At 39.8% G+C, this 21967-nt stretch overlaps 1 protein-coding gene across 4 annotated transcripts in view; it reads right to left on the bottom strand.

Annotated features, from left to right (window-relative positions):
- The window catches only part of gramd4a (GRAM domain containing 4a), a 145205-nt gene that overhangs the window by 36396 nt on the left and 86842 nt on the right, over nucleotides 1-21967 (bottom strand). For all 4 annotated transcript variants that reach the window (XM_080207364.1, XM_080207365.1, XM_080207362.1 and 1 more), the window contains exons 4-5: nucleotides 4625-4745; nucleotides 3549-3607 (exon numbers count right to left, since the gene is read on the bottom strand). In XM_080207364.1, the coding sequence (XP_080063490.1) occupies nucleotides 3549-3607; nucleotides 4625-4745 (180 nt within the window). The remainder of the gene's footprint in view (nucleotides 1-3548; nucleotides 3608-4624; nucleotides 4746-21967) is intronic.

Below are 21967 nucleotides of genomic sequence, written 5' to 3'. Positions count from 1 at the left end.
AAAGGGTTAAACCAATTTTGTTTTGCTCTCAGGCCCCCCAGCTTAAGCCTATCAGCCTAATGGTTAATCTGCCACTGCAGGAACAAGACAGAATACTCTCATAATTACTGGATGGCTGCAGCTTCAATAATGATGGACAACCTAAGCTAGGGAATGGGTCACAGGAGTGGCCCTCCTTCAACTCATGGGCCATAAGATTGAAATCCAACATGTTGACTAACAAGAAAGATTAAATACATGCCAAATATTTCATGAGTGACAGAAAAAGCATAATCATGTATACGTCAACAGAACTATCAACGGGTGCACAGTGGTTAGCACTGCTGCCTCAGTGCCAGGACCTGGGTTCGAATCCCAGCTTTGGTCATTGTCCTTGTGGAGCTTCCACATTCTCCCTGTGTCTTTCTGCGTGTTCTCCGTGTGCTCAGGTTTCCTCCCACAGTCTGAAAGACATGCCAGTTAGGTGCATTGACCTGAAAAGGCGCAGAATGTGGCAACTAGGGGATTTTCACTTCACTGCAGTGTTAATGTAGGCCTTACTTGTGACTAATAAATAAACTTTAACTTCAAATGGTAAAAACAAAATAAATATTTACACTTTGGAAGCAGAGTGAGCGCATGGCCCTCACGGTCAATATTATGTGCAATCAGCATGCACCTCACTTCACTTATCCTTGTTTCGTGAGCATCATTTCAAATCATAGTGATAAGAAAAACTACTCGGATGGAAATCAGGGGAATATGGCAATCCTGAGAGTGGGCAACAGTCAACAAAATGTCTCATGGACCACGTTCAGAACCCAGATGGGCGCATGTGGCCACCACTGTTCAACAACAATCAAGAAGCAAGAATAAAGGAGGCTTTTTGATCAAGCAGCTCAATCGCCACCTAAACATTCACTCCATCCAACAACAGCACACAGTAGGAAGAGTGTGTGTCATTTACAAGAAATACTCTAACTTACCATGGCTCCTTAAGCAGCACCCTGCAACATCTACCACTTAGGAAAACAAGGGCAGCAGGCGCACAGCACAGGAACACCACGACCTGCAAGTTCTCATCCTAGTCATATTCCACCCTGGCTTGAAAGTATATCACTGTTCTTTCACTGCCACTGGGTCAAAAACCTGGAACTCACATCCGAACAATATTGTGGAAGTACAAACATCACAAGGAATTCAAAGGTTCAAGAAGGTAGCTTTCAACTACCTTCTCAATGGCAATTAGGACTGGGTAATAAACATTGACTTCCACCTCCTGTGAATGTGTTAATTTTAAAAAAAACACTTTTTCAAGGGCATTTAGGGATAGGAATTAAATTCTAGCCTTGCCAGCAACGCTCATGCCATGAACAAAAAAAAATCAATTCAGCTCTCTTGACAAATTGGCTTCAGCAGCAGGTCCATGAAGCTCTCAAAAGAGCTACATAATTTCAGCACAGGAAGGTGGTGAACGAAGGAAACTATTCAAGTCCATGCTTGCAGTGAAAAACTCATGTCCACAGTGCATTTCAGAAAACAGTGACTAACTGAACTTGCAATTTCCAATATGACCACATACCTGTAAAATAACATCTTGGATAGAAACGTTACCATCAGCTGTGCATGAACAGTAAGATAGACACTCACTTGGCTAATTTTAAAACATGATGCTACTCTCTTTAATGATTTCACTCTCCCTATAGATTTATTACTTCTCTATGACTTACTGCTAGCAAAAATGCACAGAATTAGCCAACGAGTGGTTATTGTCAACACTGATAAGACCAAATCAATCATCATCAATAAATATTGACCAAACAATGAATACAAGAAATAGGTAGGTTTGAAATGACAAAGGGAACCAGAAATACAGATACTCTCAGTAGTTTACCAAGAATCTGTCCAAGACAGAAAAGAAACATAGATTAGCTGCCTGGGCAAACAGTACATGGGATTCCAATACATATCAAGTACAAAGGAGCAGACGTCTCCCTAAAATAAATAATGTTCTCTGTAAGTAGTGATTGCTTTATATTTACAGTTCAAAACAGAAAGCATAATTCAGATCATAGCTGTACCTCTCAGCAGTAGAGACAGAACATCCAACATTAAAGTAAGAAACTACCCAAATGAGGCATTTAAATTTAATTCTTCAGCAAGTTTTCAAATCATTTGGATAAATTAAGAAACTTAACACATCGTGGCAGTTACGGTGAATTATGCTGATGCATGCTGAATAATGCGGCACATGCTCAGACTGGCTATCAAGTGAATTGCATGCAGAGTGATACTTCTTGAAAAAAATATTAACTGTGAGTCCAAGATTTTCAGAAGGGTTGACTGGGGCCTTCAAGTTTAAAAATACTCAAAAGACATAGGAGACAGTTTTAGAGTTACACTTAGTGATGTTATTTGTGAAGAATGCATTTTTCTAGGTAATTTACAAACCTTACTTTGAGCCCTTAGTCAGCAGGCTGAAGGGGAAAATGACAGGTGAAAAAGATAAAAGAAAAATTGAGTGATTTGATTAGTAAAGTTTCTTTTTCTTGTAGATTCAATATAAGCTAACTTGAAAGCAGCCTCCCAGCTGCCATGAACTGCGATTTGTTGTGCATTTCTTTCTTGCAAAACAAACTTCATAATAAATATTACGATTTTAGTAAGAAATCACTTTATGCCCTTCTGAAAAATGTATACCATCAATCAATAGCTAAACCCATGCAGAATTGATTACTTCTATAAATCCTTGATGGTTTTATCATCAGTGTTTCTTTAGTTACTTTTAATTTGTGCATTCGCTACCTTTTCAGTTGTCATTTGTTACTGTTTTATTTGAACCAATGAACAACATATGACAAAGCGTGAAGTCAGTGTGTGATGGAAAAATGGGTAGTTCAGGCAGATGCAATTTTTTATGCGGATCATAACACTGAAGTCTGAATTACAAACTGCGCTATGTAACATACATATTTATATTTTTGGACACAAATCTTTGACTTAACTTCCATTCAAATATTTTGTAAGTCCAAAAAAGAACAACATTAATTTTGCAGAATAAAATATTTTTATTTGTGTACACAAAAACATCATCCAGCACTCCTCAAAATTGTATAATTAGAAAGAGAATAACACTCCCTCTACTTTGTTCTAACAATGCGCTTGCCTACACATCAGAAGATCCCCAAATGCATCCATGTAACATTTTTCCACCTATCATAATGTCATTCAATAGCATAAGATCAGGATACAATGTCAAAGAGGGCACAGTTAAAATGTGGGCTTATCCTTACCAAGAATTCAGTTGAGTCTGCCCAAATGCATTTTTTATGCAAAGTTTGCAGCCAAAGAAAATTCCATTATAATTTGAAGGAAAAGGCTTGTGTCTACCCACTACACCAATACTGTGGAAAACGCAAAACAAATTATAGTTTTTACTTTATGCAATATTTAAAATTGCAGGACATTAAGGTTATACCAAGTGAAGTCCTTTAATGTCGCTCTATCGTGCAACATTTATTATTTTGCTTGGCACTGTACTGATCTTGGAAAGCACAATTGTAAATTACCTGTTCCATTCACTGAAGTTTGAACTTTCAAAGACTGCTGACTTGAAGAATCTTCACTTCTGAAAGAGAACAGAACTCAAGAAAATGCTGATATATATTTCAGGAAATTAAACAACTAAATACAATGCAATATCTCAAACTCTATAACTATTTAATTTAAAACTCAAATTCACTTAATTCATATTTTCATAACCTAGCTGTAGCAATTAATAATGAATGTGTTTATTGATGTACCAAATACATTAGTATATATTTCTTGTTCAAAAGGTTACTGGTGCACAAGGAATGAATGCAGCTTCCTTATTAACCTAGAAGGGTTCCCCCCCCAGTATGAATTAGCACAATACCAGCAAAAGATTTTATATATGTATGTGATTGAGGATTTTCTGAAGGAATTCCAAATTCCTGCATGATGAGTTCAGAATTTAACATTCCTCAACAGTTAATAATTTCATTCTTCATTGAGATGTTGTCCCAACACCAAGAAAAAAAAGTCTCAGTAACATTACCAGAATCAGTCCATTTAAGAAGTTGCAGTGGGACGCATGTTGTCAGAAGTTGCATAGAAAATGCCAGTGCAAACAAAATTGTGCCATACAAATACCAACTGGCATACAACTAGCTTCAGTTACATCATTGGAGAAAATATTTAGATAGTCGGGCATTCTTTTTCCATGACACTGGCAAACAGTAGACATCTTCAATTTGGAGAATCAGCTTTTCTTAACTAACTAAACAACATTGTTTCAGAAATAAATGGTCTATCACTACACTTTGTGAATTATAGGATTAGGTTTCACTCCTATGAATTCATAGTTCATTTGCACTGTATGACTTTAATATTGTGTTTTTAATACCAGTGCAATATTCATCTAATGTATTTTTAATTCGTGAATTGAGTAGATTAATAGTCAATTATTTTATTAGTCCATCCTAGGACCTCCTATCATACCCATTTCTTACACTTTATGATGATCACTCCTCTGGGGTAACTTTTTTTTTGCAAGTATACTGACGTACTCTTTCAGCCAGCTTCAACAGAAATGCAACTTTAATTTGCTCATTATCAATTGTACCTGGTTTTGATCACATCAGAGATTTTCTGCTCCAGCTCTATTCGCTTTAGTTTTTCCTTTTCTAGTTCTTGCTTTAGAGTTTCAGCATTTGTCTCTTCCCTAAGCTTCCTTAGCTCCTCCTCTGTTTAAGAAAGAAATAAGAGGGTAGATTTTAACAGAAATCCACCACATTAGATTGATTATATAATAATACAACTTAAAACAACTGAACATACTTTTTTTTTTAATATAAATGTGATTGTGGCCAGATTGTTGCTTTGGATGTACTCATTACAGTCCATTTTCAAACAATTTGCTGGAAAAATATTCCCAAAAGAACAAAAGGACAGAGACACAGAGTTGCTTTCATATAACAATTGTTGCATCTTTCACATCACCTCAAAAAGATTCACATACAAATTAATTTGAAATGCAATGGCTTATGCCAATAAACTGAATAGCTATTCTGCGCACTGCAAAACCCCACAACACAATGAGATGAAAGACTATGTTACATGAATTTTGCTAAAGTTAATGGTGGTGGTGGAGGAGGAGGAGGGGGGCATTAAATGTTGTCTAAGACACCAGAAAGAACAGCCTATTCTTGGTTAACTTGTATCAAGACTTTTTTTTTTAAACAGCTATCTGAACAACCAAAAGACAAATGGGACATCAGCTCAAAAAATAATTCAAAACATGGTATCTCTGGCAACGCAGCACTTTCATATTACGACAGTGGGTGGACTACAGATCAAATCCTGGACTGGAATCACTCTGAACACGAGATAGCTTTCTAAATTCCTCTATTTAAAGTAAATGCCTTTGACAAAAGATCTTTCAGATGTTCAGTCTATGTGCAGGCAGTGTTTTGAAAAACTGCTAGTATGAATCAGAGTAACCCGTCAGTTTCTTCCCACAATCACACTTACTATGCCATATAGCATATAAAATGTCAAATCCCTTGACATTTAAAGTCGATAGTGCATTACACATGCCAAATGAATCAATTCTTTCCTTGAAAATTCAACAAAAGAAATTCTCCCACATCGCACTGTAAACTGTCATCCTGAGATTTAGACATGAGAAATGTGACAGCCAATTTGTGGACGGCAAGTTTCTACAGCCATGTAATATTGACTGATGTTGATTGAGGGATAAACATTGTCCAGGACACCAGGCAGAAAATAGTTCAAGAGATCTTTTCATGTGAAAGCACAGCTACCACTGTGGCACAGTGTTAGCCTAGGTTGTTGTGCTCAAATTTCTGGAATGGAACCTTCTGACTCAAGAGGTAAGAGAGCTACTAACTGAACCATGGCTGATATCACTCCCTCTTTTCTGGGCATTCCAGCCTAACAGTGTTCTATTAAAGTAAAAGCCCCAGCATTTGTAGTGATATACTGAATAAGTCATATGTGCTTGAGCATTATTCAGCATGGTTATTGAAGCACATTATTCAAGGGTGGCATGGTGGCACAGTTGTCTCACAGCGCCAGGGAGCCAGTTTTGATTCCCAGCTTGAGTTGCTGTCAGTGCAGAGTCTGCATATTTTCCCAGTGTCTGTGTGGGTTCCCTTTGGGTGTTCCAGTTCCCTCCTACAGTCCAAAAGACATGCTGGTTAGGTGGATTGGCCATGCTAAATTCTCCCTTGGTGTACCCAAACAGGTTCGGAATGTGGTGACTAGGAGATTTTTAAAGTAACTTAATTGCAGTGTTACTGTAAGCCTACTTTTGACTAATAATAAATAAACTTTAAATTTTATTGCTTTTTTAGGTTATTCAACAGAGCAGAACATTTACATAGATGTAAATTAGTTTGAACATTTAACAATATGTCTTAAGTTTCTTCAAACGAACAATTTTTTATTTAAATTTTGAACAAATATTATTTTGTTTAAAACCTGGCCGATAGAAGGTAATGCTCCCTTTAACACTACTTCCCCATCATCAGGGAAGGCAAATCATTTGCAAATAAAATTCTTCTTTTGTGACCACAAGATGGTGCAGAGTAATGCAGGTAAACTTGTTTCACTGTATCCACATTTTCCCATGCCTCTGCTTTCATTGCCATATACCGCCCCCCCACCTTCGACCGTCTGAATATTCTATGAGCCTTTGCCTTCATCTTCCATCTGTATTACCTGCTACATTTACCAGTTAATTTTCTATTCCTGCTAGGACAGTGTGATACATCATAAAGCACATTTCATCTCACCTTGATTTTCCAGATGTACTTTCTATTCCCTAAACATTTCCTCACGTTCTCATCACCCTGTTTCACCCAAAAACCTTCCTATATAACACCTTCCAGTTTATCCCTATCTACACCAGTTCTGTTATGAAAGAAAGATTTACATGCACTCCTGCCAACATATTGCACTGGATTTGAGATTCACAAAACAATATCCTTTACACTGGTGAACCCAAACGCAAACTGGACAAACATCTCAATATTGTTCACAAGCATAATCCTGACTTCAGTGCAGCTTGTTTCTTCCCCTTCTCTTTCTTTCCAATTCAACCCTTCAACTTCAGGCTTCCAACCATACCCAATCTAGATTTGAGGAATCTCCCTGGACATGTCAAAAGTCAGCTTCAAACTTCAGTTGTAAAGTTTTTTCTATCCACATTTACCTTTATCGACAGCCTCTTTGGATTTGTTTCTTGTGCCAATTCAGAGCCTGGCTGAAAGGGCCTTTGTGCATTATTTAGCACTTTTTATTTCTTTCCAGTCTTTCCTCCAAAATCCATCTCAGACTGTTAAACTCTTAACGCTTCCTTTTATCAAACTGCATTTCATACAAGTAACCACTGCAGAGACATCCATATATAAACAATACTGTAAGCAATCTGTCTTGAACAAAGCTCACATTTCCTATGTTGGATGAAATTCACTGAATTTTTTTTCTCCAAGCGCTGGCTCTGGTCAGAAAAGCGGCATGCAGCTCCCCAGCTGCTTTTTCAACAGATAACGCAGTAAAAGAAATGCTGCAAGCATCTTTGACACCATCCCATTGGCAAGGCATGACAAATTGTGAAAATGAGGCTTCCGACCCCTCTGGGCGGGAGCCTTGTTCCATCACCAGCTTGGGGGGGGGGAATCAGAAGACAATATCCCATCACCAAGATTCTTGTTTTAGTGGTCCCACCAGATTTTCCAAAAACATCGCCATTTTCACACAAGGAAAAAAAATCTCTGCCACTGTATCAGCACATTTTAAAGAGGTATGTGAGTTTTAATCCTCTTCTGGCAGGACATGTTGGGTTTCACTGGATAAAGAGAGGAATGTTCTCACAGTGACTTATGTTCACCAGATTAACTTTGAATTTAGTTCTTCCGCACAGTAGTCGAGTCGGATGTCATTAAATAAACGCTGTCTTTCATCAAATTCAGAAAAATGTTTTAAACATCTTCTACTTTCTGATGCATTAATATTTGTGTCACTGAAATGATTTCAGAAAATAAAACAAACAGAATCAAGGATTCTGTTTTAAAAAAATGCTTAATTTTGTTACAACCTGAAGTTTCTTACACATTGGATGATAAATAGACAATCACAAAAGGGCAGTAAATTGATCATAAACAAGGAAGAAAAATTGCACATGTTAATTCTCATCCCCTTTTCAGGGATCTGAAAATGCTTCAGAATCAATGCATTATTGAAGTACAGTAACTATGGTTATGTGTGGAAGTATAGCAGCCCAATGCACACAGCAATGCCCAACAAACACAAAGTGAGATGAACAATTGACTTGGTTTAGCTTAGAAGTGTTGGTTTGAGAAAATAATGCCAGGAGAAATTCCTGCTCTTTGAACAACAGAACAGTATCTTGTGCATCCATTCATGCAGCCGGGACCGAAGTTTAACATCTTAACCAGATGACAACAATGATGACCAACATTATTTCATCATTGTAAATTCTATCTCCCTCAGTGAGTGAAAGTGGTATAGTCATCCCCATTATATTTAATTTTAGTTATAACATTTTTTACTCTTCTCAAGCTATTTGCACAGCAGTCACACTGTAAATTTATTAGTTGCAATAAATTCTGTTCACTTTATTACACAAGTGGTATCAAGTCAGACCTTACATGATAAGCATTCAACTGATCAGTGAAAGGTCATCAGAAGCTCAACGAATATGTTACTTGAGCAAATTTTCCAGCACAAGTTGCAACATCTTCCACCAAAAAAGCTCAACGAGAAAAATGAGATGCCAACCAATGTCACCATTACCAGATTTTTATATGATTTTGCTATGAAGAGAAAGGCAGTACTCCTGAACTTCATTAAATTTAATGATGAGGAAACCGTATTCAGTAACTGTACTACTTAATCAATTAATCTAGGTGTATAATAACAAAACAGTGAAGAACTGTTGGAGGTGTCGTTCAGATGTGACATTAAACTTTTACTCTCTGACGAGGAATGGCATCATACCGAAGAAGAGGAGCTAGAAAATTCTTTCTGGCATCTGGCCAATCTTTATTCCTCATCTACCAAGATCAGTTTATCTACTCATTAATTTCAGTGCTGTTTGTGAAACTTCGCTGTAACTATACTTTAAAAGTACTTGATTTGACTCTGGAGTGCTTCAGGATAGTTCTTATAGTTGATGTCAGAAGGTACTCAAATCAACATTCAGACTTGAGGACTACGAAGTACACAGGAAAAAGACAAGATTGTTTGTTGTACATTGTACAAGCAAATTCAGATAAGAACATAAGAAATAGGAGCAGGAGTAGGCCATCTAGCCCCCTGAGCCTGCCCCGCCATTCAATAAGATCATGGCTGATCTGTCGTGGCTCAGTTCCACATTCCCGCCCTCTCCCCATAACCCTTAATCCCCTTGCCTATCAAAAACCTATCAACCCGCGTCTTAAAAATATTGAGCGAGGCAGCCTCCACCACCTCAACGGGCAGAGAATTCCAGAGATTCACCACCCTTTGAGTGAAGAAGTTCCTCCTCAACTCCGTTCTAAACCGCCCCCCCCTTTATCCTGAGACTGTGCCTCTCGTCCTACTGTCCTTTCTGAGCGGGAAGAGCCTCTCCACCTCTATCCTATCCATCCCATTCAACATCTTATACGTCTCAATGAGATCTCCCCTCATTCTTCTAAACTCTAACGAGTACAAGCCTAGTTTATTCAGCCTCTCCTCATAGTTCAACCCCCTCAACTCCGGAATCAGCCTAGTAAACCTCCTCTGCACTCCCTCCAAGACCAAAATATCCTTGCGTAAGTGCGGCGACCAAAACTGCACACAGTACTCCAGCTGCGGCCTCACCAGCACCCTATACAGCTGCAGCAAGACCTCCCTATTTTTATATTCAATCCCCCTCGCTATGAAGGCCAGCATCCCATTCGCCTTCCTGACCACCTGCTGCACCTGCAGGCTGGGTTTTTGCGACTCATGCACAAGGACCCCGAGGTCCCTCTGCACCATCGCATGCTGCAGTTTTTCGCCACGTAAGTAATAGTCCTTCCTACCATTATTCCTACCAAAGTGGACAACCTCACATTTGCCAACATTAAATTCCATTTGCCAGTTCCTGGCCCATTCGCCCAGCCTATCTAGATCCTTCTGCAACTCTCCACACTCTCCGCACAATTTGCCGTTCCACCAATCTTGGCGTCATCAGCAAATTTCGACACCATACACTCGGTTCCCTCCTCCAGATCATCTATATAAATGGTGAATAGCTGAGGCCCCAGCACCGACCCCTGGGGCACTCCACTAGTCACCAACCGCCAATCCGAATAGCACCCATTGACCCCCACTCTCTGCCTTCTATTTGACAGCCAATCCTCTATCCACGCTAACACCCTACCCCCAACTCCATGTCCCCTGACCTTCTGCAATTACCTCTTGTGAGGCACCTTGTCAAACGCCTTCTGAAAATCAAGAAAGACCACATCCACTGGCTCTCCTCTATCCACCGCCCGAGACACATCCTCATAGAACGCCAATAAGTTCGTCAGACACGACTTCCCCTTAACGAAACTGTGCCGCGTCTGCTCTACCAAACAATTCTCCTCAAGATGCCTCGCTATTTTCTCCTTGATCACGGATTCTAACATTTTTCCTACAACAGACGTTAAACTAATCGGCCTATAATTCCCCGCCTTTTGCCTGCCACCCTTCTTAAACAATGGCGTAACATTAGCCGTTTTCCAATCTTCCGGCACTTCCCCGGAATCCAGCGATGCTTGGAAAATAATCACCAAGGCATCCACTATCACCTCCACCATTTCCTTCAGAACCCTTGGATGCATTCCATCTGGTCCTGGGGACTTGTCCACAATCAGTCCCTCCAGTAAGTCGAGCACCGCCTCTCTAGTAACAATAATGTCACTCAGGCCCTCCACTCCTACCATCTTTCCATCGCTAACACCCGGCAAATTACTCACGTCCTCCTCCGTGAAGACCGAAACAAAAAAGTTATTCAGGGCCTCTGCCATTTCCCCATCCCCTACCACTAAGTCCCCTCTCTTATTCTCTAAGGGTCCAATGTACACCCTAGCCAGCCTCTTCCTTTTTATGTATTTGTAAAAACTCTTGCTATCCTTTTTTATATTAAGCGCTAGCCCAGTTTCATAGTTTATCCTACCCTTCTTTATCACTTTCTTTGTCTTTCTTTGTTGACATTTAAACCTCTCCCAATCCTCTTCTCGCCCACTACTCTTAGCTACTCTAAACGCATCTGCTTTTAATTTAACACTTTCCTTCACCTCCTTCGTTATCCATGGCTGATTACCTCTCCTCCTCCGATCCTTTTTAACCATCGGAATAAATTTCTGCTGAGCACCAAGAAAGATCTCCTTAAAGATCCTCCACTGTTCCTCAGCAGACCTACCTTCCAACGCACTCCCCCAATCAACATTCGCCAATTCCTCTCTCATCCTACCATACTCCCCTCTGTTCAAACAAAGGACACATGTCCGGGAGCCCACTTTCTCCTCCTCCATCTGCATCAGAAACTCCACCATACAATGATCACTCTTCCCAAGAGGATCCTTCACCACAAGGTCCCTAATTCTACCCGCCTCATTACATAACACCAGATCCAAGATAGCTCGCTCCCTCGTCGGCTCCAACACACACTGTTCAAGGAAACTATCCTGGCAGCATTCCAAGAACTCCTCCTCAAGCCCACTGCGTCCAACATGGGTCCACCAATCAATATGTAGATTGAAATCCCCCATAATTACCGCCGTTCCATTCCTGCACACCGCATTTATTTGCGCGTTAACAGCCCACCCTACCTCCAGATCATTATTCGGGGGCCTATAAACGACACTCACCAGCATCTTCCTCCCTTTGCTGTTCCTAATCTCCACCCACAACGATTCCACGTTCTGCTCTTTGGTTCCTATATCATCCCTTACTACCACCCTGATGCTATCCTTAATCAGCAGAGCTACGCCCCCCCCCCTTTTTCCTCCTTCCTAAACACTTGATACCCCTGAATATTCAGCCCCCAGTCCCTGTCACCTTGCAGCCACGTCTCTGTAACGGCCACCAGATCACATCCACAATTTTGGCAGGTCTCTGCTGAGATTTCCATTTATGGTTTGGGGAAATGGGTGCTGCAAAGGAGCAGGATCCGTTGTCTAAGATGCCACTGATGCAAGTTATTCCTTCTCTTCCATTAGTGACTTATTCTGTCAATTATTCATATACAATATTACTACAAAGATATATTTGGAGAGTTAAACATTCATCACTCCATTCTATGGTTGATTTACATGCATATCCTGCACACATGAATCATGGACATTTTTCATTTGATTGAGAAATGAAATACTTCATTGCTTTGCTTAAACTCATTAAGATCACACTCAACTCTTGCCTGAGGTGGTGGGTGGGTGGGTGGGGGGGGGGGGGGCAGTGGGGGACGGGACTATGTAAAGACAGTCATTGAATAGACAATAAACATTTTGTCTTTCTGGACTAGGGTTAAGCCAACAACTAACAAGTCCCAACAATTTCTATAATAACACTGAACTCTTAATACTTAAAAGTCATTTTGGTTGACAATCTGCCACAGAAATGAAACAAAAAAAAAAGTGGGCCAATACTGGTGCTCTGCCACTAGATGTCCTTTGCTGCATATTACATTTAGAAACCACACTAAAATGATCCAAGACAAAAACATTGCTGAATCAACTTTGTTTCTTAATTCAGGCTAATATTTCTCATGGAGTAAGATGCAATCAAATTTAATATTTAGGCATTAGCTTGGTCATAACATGTTTCCAGCACCCTCAATAGCATCAGCACTAATGTAAACTAAGGAAACTCCGTGTCTCCTAACAACTGTATTCAATTTTTCAGTGGCATCTGGTCAGCACAGAAAACTGAGTGAATTAATTTAGCTTATTAATTGATGTAATGACATTGATTTGGTAAAAAAGTGAAACTTGAAAGCAATGCATCTTGTCTGCAGAGACACCAATAGATTACATGCATTGAACAGGCCAGAGGAAAGTGCTACGTGGGTCGGATAGCACAAGGCCTGCAATTATAATGAGCTGTATGGATATCTGTTCCGTTAAATTTGCAGAATGCAATCAATGTTGGGAGAAATATGAGTTTTGGCAATATTCAGAGTTAAGAGAGAAGAAATATATAAAATCTGATTTTAGAATCATAGAATCCCTATGGTGCAGGAGACGACCATTTGGCCAATCGAGCCAGCACCGATAACAATCCCAACCAAGCCCTATCTCCATAACCCCACGTTTTTAGCCTACTAATCCCCTTGACATTAAGGGGCAATTTACCATGGCCAATCCAATTAACCTACACATCCTTAGTGTGGAAGGAAACTGGAGCACCCAGAGAAATGGGGAGAACGTGCAAACTTCATATAGACAGTCACCAGAGACCAGAATTGAACCCGGGTCCCTAGCGCTTTGAGGCAAGCCCCTATTAAAAGGAGCAGAGTATAATGTGCCACTGTTGTGCTTTGTGCACATTATACTCTACCCCATTTTAGAAAAATACTATCAGAGCAGTCATTCCATTTGTCCATTCTACTTGAAAAACACCTTTCCGCATACAGAAAAACAAATATCCATACTCAATTTAATGTTTTCTTTCATTTTGTCAACTTTATAATTTTAAATGAGTTTTTTTTGAGTCTGAAAAAATTAGTTTGTATTATAGTAAAACAAAGCAGTGGCTTAACACAAGATATCAAAATATTGTATGATTTAAAAGGATCATAGAAATATTAAACAGAATGGAACACAAGTCTTAAAATAATAATTTAAATGATTTAAAAGTATTTTATTCTATTAAATTAAATCTGTAGCGTGTTGCAGTAAACCAATGGGGAATTTATATTTAATCATTGCAAATCCTCTTATGACTCCATCAGCGTACTGTACTTCAGAGTCTGCAGCTGTATAATTGATATTGAACTGGCCTGCATTATCACTAAATCTTAGCTATGCTGTCAAATAGGATTACATCAATACTAACTATGCAGCTTTGCATTCTATTCAGTACAACGTATAGCATTCAAAATCTGATCAAAAGTGCCATAAACATTATATTAATCATTAGTACACTACTACCACCCATCCAAAATGTTAAGATCACAAACCCCACAGCATGAGGATGCCTATATTTTCTGAAAAATAAACGTATCCCCGTTCCAGAATGACATGGTTACAGAGGTCATGCGGAAACTGGATGTCAATAATTGAATGACTGCCAAAATTTGTGAAAAGGGGAACTTTTTTTAAAAAAAAAATGCAGTTCTGTTTCCATTACAAAATTGTAATTCATTATTTCACAGGCCCAATTTTCATAAGCTTCCTTTGTAACTCATCACTTATATTCTATTCAAAACTGAATTATGAACTATACTTTTAACCATAAAGTAGATTCTGAGAAAAAGACTCACATTTAAGTAACATGTTTCATGACCCCAGAATGTCTCACTTCACAGCCAATGAAGTACTTTTGAAGTATAACCATTATTGCAGTGTAGAAAACATAGCAACTAAACTATGCACATCAAGCTCTCTCAAACAGCAACGTCAGAACGACCAGATAATCTCTTATTTTTGTGATGCTGTTTGAGGGATAAATATTGCCCCAGACATTAGGAATATCTCCCCTGCTCTTCTTCGAGTGTAATAGGATCTTTTGTGTGATACCTGAGATGGGAAACCAGGACTTTAGTTTAACATCTTATTCAAATGATGGCAGCTCCAACAATGCAGCTTCCTCAGTATTCCAAAGTGTCAACTCTGATCGTGTGTTTGGGTCCTGCAGTAGAGCTTGAACTTTCAATGTTCACTTGGAGGCACTGCTATCAACTGAGCAACAGCTGCCTTTTTTCCCTTGAACTAATGCAACACAACAGAATAACAATTTAAAGCTGGTAACTTTGTTCACCTCATCCCTCTAACTTATAAAAAAGGTTTCTTCTTCTTCCAAGTCTCCTCAAGCCATACATCATTACCAAGACAAGAACGTCCTTAGCCGTTGTAATTAGCGTCACTCTATAACCAGGGGAACGAAAGAGTGACTTGCTATCAGATAAACCTAACCACCGCTGAACTTGTCACTGAAAATTAGCTGGTATTTAAATTCAGCGCAACCGTAACGCTATTCAAGGTCAAGCATATGGAAACACTAACGCATTGTGAATTAACAAATATTTAGTGAATAGATTTGAGCAGCAGAGGAATGTGGCATGCAGATTGTGTACGCATCTTTTCTTTCTTTATGTCAATATAAAAATATTTTATTTCTCCTTAAAGGGATCCTCAGGTTAAAGTACCTCGATCCTTGCATATTTGAAATTTGAAAGTACATAATGCATCCTGCACATCAATTCTAGGAAAGCATTTTTTCATAAATAATCATATTTTAGAAATCTCTAATTTTAAATCTTTTTACAACACTAAAAGATTAATACAATTTAATTATATGATTGGTATAATTTTATTTCTAATTAATTTCTAAGGTTCTTCACAAAGAAAAATTGTGTGGAATCACGGCACCAGATTTAAAACTACCAATCCATGTATAGGCTGACTAAAGCTCTTAATGAAGTAATTCTCAGCTGCCTATTTCTTTTGTGTCAGATCACAGAAAAAAAATACAAGATAGTGCAACTGAAAATAATTATCTGGACAAGCATCAAAAGTAAACATTAAAAGTTAAAAAGTCTTACTTATTCAATTGCATGCAGGTCCACCGGTGAATGAAATGTTTGGTATAAAAAAGGTTCTTTATGCTTGTAAAGTGAGTGGAGCTTTCTTTATATCTCATATCTGGTGATAACAGTTCCCCTTGTGCCTGCATAATCACTTCCTCACTTCATACTTTTGTGGAAAAGAAACGGTTTAGTTGCTCGCCATGAAGCTGCTGCCACAAGTGGCTAGAAATTTAGAGTATCGTTTCAAGCATTGCTGGCTTCATACCAATAATAAAAGATGCATAGTAACCAAAAGGCTGCAGTTCTTTCTGTAGCAAGTGTAAGTGAGGAGCATTAAATAACTTTGTTTTGCTTATGCCTGATGGATCCTGTGCCTCAATTAATGGGACAATCACCTCTGGATCATAAGATTGTAAATTCAAGTTGCACTCTAGAGATTAAATGCAAAAACTGACACTGTAGTGCTGAGGGAGCACTGCACAATCCAAGGTATGGTTATTTGACTGCAACAATAAAGAATAATCTCTCAGGTAAACACAAAATATCCCAAGACACTGCTTGAAAGAGCAGAAGAGTTAGCCCACATGTCCAATTCAATATTTATCCCCAATCACTATAATAGATTATCTGATTGTTATCAATTTATTTATTGGATCTTGCTGTGCAGAAATTGGCTACAACATTTCCTATTTCATAGAAATGATTACAAATCAGAAGTATCTCATTGGTTGTAAAGCACATCGGGACTGTCCAGATGTCAGGAAGATACTCTATATATAATCCAGGCACTTTTCTCATTCGTGGTGTTCATTTTACAGGGAACTGTTATCAGCCAGATTTTACATATTGGCTTATCCAGATCAGAGTGACCAACTCTTGGGGAACAAATCTAGGGACATTTAATGGTGAGCCTGGGAAAGAGGGAGGAAGTAAGGGTACTGGTAAGCCTTTGAGGACAGGGAAACAAGTCTGCTGGAACAGGCCACCAGGCGAAGACTGCAGCCTGCAAAATTGTTGAGTGTTCGAGAGGAGGAGGGCAGGGTGGGGGAAACTATATGTATTTATGAAGAACGTGCCGGCTCGCAACCCATCCTTTTAATCGGGCATCTGACATCCCCAAACTCAAACCACATACATGCCAAGCCCCACATATGCGTAAAGACAATGACTTCAGGAAAGGAAGAAATCTAGAACAGACGCATCCCAAAAAGGCCTGACCCAGGATGCAGATGAAAGGCCAAATTACAGGATAGTTTAACGATGGTTGAAAATTGCTTAAATTGGTTAACAATCTGGTCCAAATTGTGCTCGAGAAATTCATCAATGCCAACGGTCCACTTTTTAAGAACAATAGTCAACATACCATTTACTAAATGCACATCATTTACAGGCAAAAAAAAAAATCAGCACAGCATGGACTGCTGTCCTTCCCACGTGAGCATCCTAGTACTAATGGAAGCTGTTTCAGATGTTGCCTAACGTGGGGGGAAATTCTTACAAGGTGCATTAGCCGAAATAATTTCTATTTGCAACAGCTCTGAATTGGAATTGGTGCAAAAGGGAGAGAACAGGGGAAGAAAAAATGAATGGTAAGTAAGAGGACAGAAAAAAGGAATGAGAGCAAAAGGTGAGAGAAATGTCAGCATTAGGTCCGGGTGTGATACCAGTGTGTATTTTAGCTGTCGCCATGAATTAACATTTTTTTTAAAAATACCTTTAACTTAAACAACCCAGCACTTAACTTGTTGCAGAATTGTTCTTTAAACAATACTGTGTTAATTTCAACAAGGCAGAACAATGCAGAGCACAAACAGATATATCACATTTCTATCCAATTAATGACTTACAGCTGGATCTGTGGTCAGATCACAGGGTCTTCCAACTGATGAATATGAAAGAACGAAATAAACTGGGGCACTAGCAACATAATGAGTTACAGCATTAAGCACTCTGCATTCTGGCAGTGGGAAAATCATCACCATTTGCTATGCTATAGTGTTATATGCCAGCCATGTTGCTAGGACAACCAAACAGCAGACCAAAAGCATGAAGTAGAGGGATAAATGTGCTAGCGCCCCACTCCCTTGTTTCTTTTCCCCACTCCCTCACAAAAACAGTGAGTCACGCCTGAATGTGACTGCACAAGAATTGGGAATCCCTCAATATCTCAAACAAATGGCTTTTTTTAAAAACTTGAGCCAAAGTAGCATGAATCGTCAGTAATGTATTGAGATGGGGTTAAAGTCCAACGGGTTTATTTGGTAGCAAACGCCACTAGCTTTCGAAGCAGCGCTCCGAAAACGAGTGGCGTTCGCTACCAAATAAACCTGTTAGACTTTAACCTAGTGTTGTGAAACTTCTTACTGTGTTTACCCCAGTCCAACATCGGCATCTCCACATCTTGAGATGGGGAGCAGCCTAACAACTACAGCAAATGTCACGTTATCCAACACTCTTATCAACCGGAATGCTTTATCAATGTTCTCCTGACATGAACTGTCACTTCAACTGGAAGCAATTACAAACTTACCAAGAACCAAAAAAGTTCCCAGCTCACCTCACTAAACTAGGCAAGCTTCTGGTTGAGACGCTGATAGTTCTTAATGTCCAAGGCCCATTGTATTTTTTACTTTTGTTATTGCCTGAATTATAAACCCCATCTTCAATTGCTGTATTGACACTAAAGTGAAAAATTGACGTTGACAGAAGTATTGAAAAGGGTGAGAATGGGAAAATTTTAATTAAAGTATACTATATTGGTTCAACCACAATATATATCAGGGGTTAAAAAGAACAATTGAAGTTTTTGACTCGTTCCTAATCACGTATTGCCGCTTAAGAATGCTGTACTCCACATGCACCTATGTTAGAGCAGCCAGACTGTGTTTTATATGATTGGTTTTCATTGAAGCATCCATTTGCTCATTGAAAGAGCATAGAAATTTCATGAGGAAATGAAATGACTAATCCATGTGCATTTTCTGATGGACGGCCTTTGTGTTTTAAACTCAGTCACCATATTGGAAAATTAGACGCATCGCTCAGTGACCAAATGACAGCTGACCATTAAGCTGCAGGAAAATATGGCAAACGTCTTAAATTAATTGTGGAATATAATGTATTCCTTAATCAAATTTATAATGCAGATGAAACTGGTTTATGTTGGCAATGTTTGCTGACTTCTACTCTGCTAGGTACAAGTAAATCTACTTCTACTGGTTTTATGCAGTACAAAGGTAAATTACAACATTTACCATAGAATCATACACATGTTATGGTACAGCAAGAGGCCATTCAGCCCAATGTGCTTGCACCAGTTGGCAAGAGTTTTTTAAAACAGGAACTAGATGTTCATGTTAATCCCATTTCCCAGAACCTGGTCCATAGGTTACAGCATTTTGGGTGCAGACCCAGGTACCTGTTAAATAAGTTGAGCATTTCACCCTCAACCACCAATTTAAGCAGCAAATTCCAGATGTCAGCACCTTCTGTGTGAAAAAGATTTTCCTCATTGTCCCCTAATCCTTATATCAATTATTTGAAATCTGTGTCCCCAGCTACTGATCCCACAGCTAGGGGAAATAAGTCTTTCCTGTCCGACCTAAATATTTACATCTTATTTCGGTCACCATTTCACCTCCTCTGTTCTTTCTTTAAACCCCTATCCAATCTCTCTCTCTTAATGGCAATTTTCAAGCCCTGGCTACATTCTTGTAAATATTCTCTGAACTCTCCAATGCAGTTAGGTCCTTCCCGTAATGTAGTGACAAGAACCGTACACAGAACTCCAGCTGTGAGCTAACCAGCTTTCTGTACAGTGCCAATGTTACATTCCTGCTTTTGTATTCAATACTTCACCCAATAAAGGAAAGCTTGCCAGACGCTTTCCTGACCACCTTATCCACCAGTCCTGCTACCTTCAAGGGTCTGTAGACATTCAATCCAAGGTCTCTCATTTCCTTGATCCCTCTTAATATCTTCCCATTTATTATGTAGACCCATGCTTTGTTTGCTATCCCCAAATGCATTACTTCACACTTTTCCAGACTGAATTCAATTTGCCACTTCTCTGCCCACTCAATCAAACCATCGCTATAATTCTGAGTCAACAGCTATCCTCTTCAGTACCACAGTGAATTTTTGCGTCATCTGCAAATTTCCTAATCATGCCACCCACATTTAAGTGTGAATCATTAATATATACAACAAATAGCAAGGGACCCAACACTGAGCCCCGTGGAACACTACTGTTTTCCATTCGCAAAAACATCCAACAACCATTACCACTTGTTTTCCATCACTGAGCCAATATTGGATCCAGCCTGCCATCCTCCCTGTATTCCATGAGATGTCACTTTTCTGAACAATCTGCCATGTAGGACTTTGTCAAATGCCTTACTGAAATGCAAGAAGATAATATCCACTGTACTACCCTCATCAATCCTCTCAAAAAAATTCGACTGAATTAGTAAGTCAGGATCCTCCTCTATCAAAACCATGTTGGCTATCCCTGATTAATCTGTGCCTAAATAACAGTAACTACCTCTCAGAATCCTGTCCAGTAACTTGCTCACTGCTGAAGTCAGATTGACTGGCCTATAGTTTTCTGGCCTATCCTGCACACCCTTTTTTAAGCAAAGGTACAATGCCAGTACACCTCCAATCCTCTAGAAACTCACCTGTATCTTGTGAGGGTTAGAAAATAATCCACTGAGCACCTGATATTTCCTCCTCGACTCCCTTCAACAGTCTGGGATATAATATGTATAGCCCTGGTGATTTATCCACCTTCAAGGATGCCAGTACTTCCTTCCTCTCTCACAATGCCGACTGTATCTAATATTTCATACTCCTCTTAAACTAGTACGTCTGCATGACTCTCCTTAGTGAAGTGAGGCAAAGTACACATTGAGAACCTTGCTCACATCTTCTTTATCGATCCACAAGTTACCATGTAGATCTCCGATAGGCCCTAACCCTTAGTTGTTCTGTTGCGCTTAATGTATTGGTGAAACATCTTAAAATTTACTTTGATTTTACCTGTCAATACTTTTCTGTATCCTCTCTTTGCTTTGTCTAATTTAGATTTTTACTTCACCTGGCATTTTGCATACTCCTCTAGGTTTTCTACAGTATTAAATCTTTTGGGCTGTTGTAAGCTTTCTTCAAATTCATTTTAGCTTGCATGCTTTTCGATAAGCACAGTAAGAAGTCTCACAACACCAGGTTAATGTCCAACAGGATTATTTGGCAGCACAGGCTTTCAGAGCATTGCCCCTTCATCAGGCGATTGGGACACGTCTACATCGAGCCGTAGAATTTCACTTTTCAATGCCTCCCACTGCCTTGACACAGTTTTGTTTTGAATAGCTGTATCCAGTCCACTCTTGCCAGGCATTCTCTTAGCTTTGTAAAGTTTGTCTTCCCCCAAGTTTAGAACTTTTCCTTTTGTTCTATCTTTGTCCTTTATCATAATGACATTATGATCACTCTCTCTAAACTGGTCACCCACTGCTACCTCATCCATTTGCCCAGCTTCATTTCCAAAGATTAAGGGGGCAATTCACCCAGAAGAATTTTAAGCGTCGAATTTGTGTAAAAACTGGAGTAAATCATGCTTTTTTTTTCCAGCAGGTGTTTCAAAATTAATCTCCCACATTCTGCACTGCAGAGTGCACTAGCGGCAACCCTATTGAAAATCAGTGGGCAGGACCTATTCCCACTGAAGCACGCTGAGCAGGCTTGGCACATGTGCAGTTGCCCTGCACTACCAGCCTCCCAATCGCTGGCTAGCCCCATGACCCCCACATTGCCAGCTGTGCAACCCACCAACAACCCCCCCCCCGCAAACCCCCCGACTCCGCGGCAGGCTGACCGTCCCCTCTCACCCTGTGGTCCTGCTGTGTTGATTGACTTCTCCTCCCTCTGTCACTCAGCCTGAATAATGCAGAGTGGCAGCTGGACTCTCCCCCCCCACCCACCCCCCAGAAGCTTCATCCCTCCAGCACTGCCCAATGCCCAGTCAGCACTGCCATGTAGGTATTGGCATTTTGCCCATTGGGCAGTGCTGGGGGCCAGGCTGGCAATGCCCAAGGAGCAGACCCAGCACCCAAACTCTTTGCGGGGGGGGTGGGGGGGACTCCACGCACCAATTTCTGGTGCGGAGCTGACGGTGCCGGA

Source organism: Carcharhinus amblyrhynchos, chromosome 19 (genome assembly GCF_965287045.1).
Source record: "Carcharhinus amblyrhynchos chromosome 19, sCarAmb.v2.hapA, whole genome shotgun sequence".
NCBI lineage: Eukaryota > Metazoa > Chordata > Chondrichthyes > Carcharhiniformes > Carcharhinidae > Carcharhinus > Carcharhinus amblyrhynchos.
The sequence above is the reverse complement of the archived record's forward strand: the minus strand, read 5'-3'. Positions and strand labels throughout refer to the sequence as shown.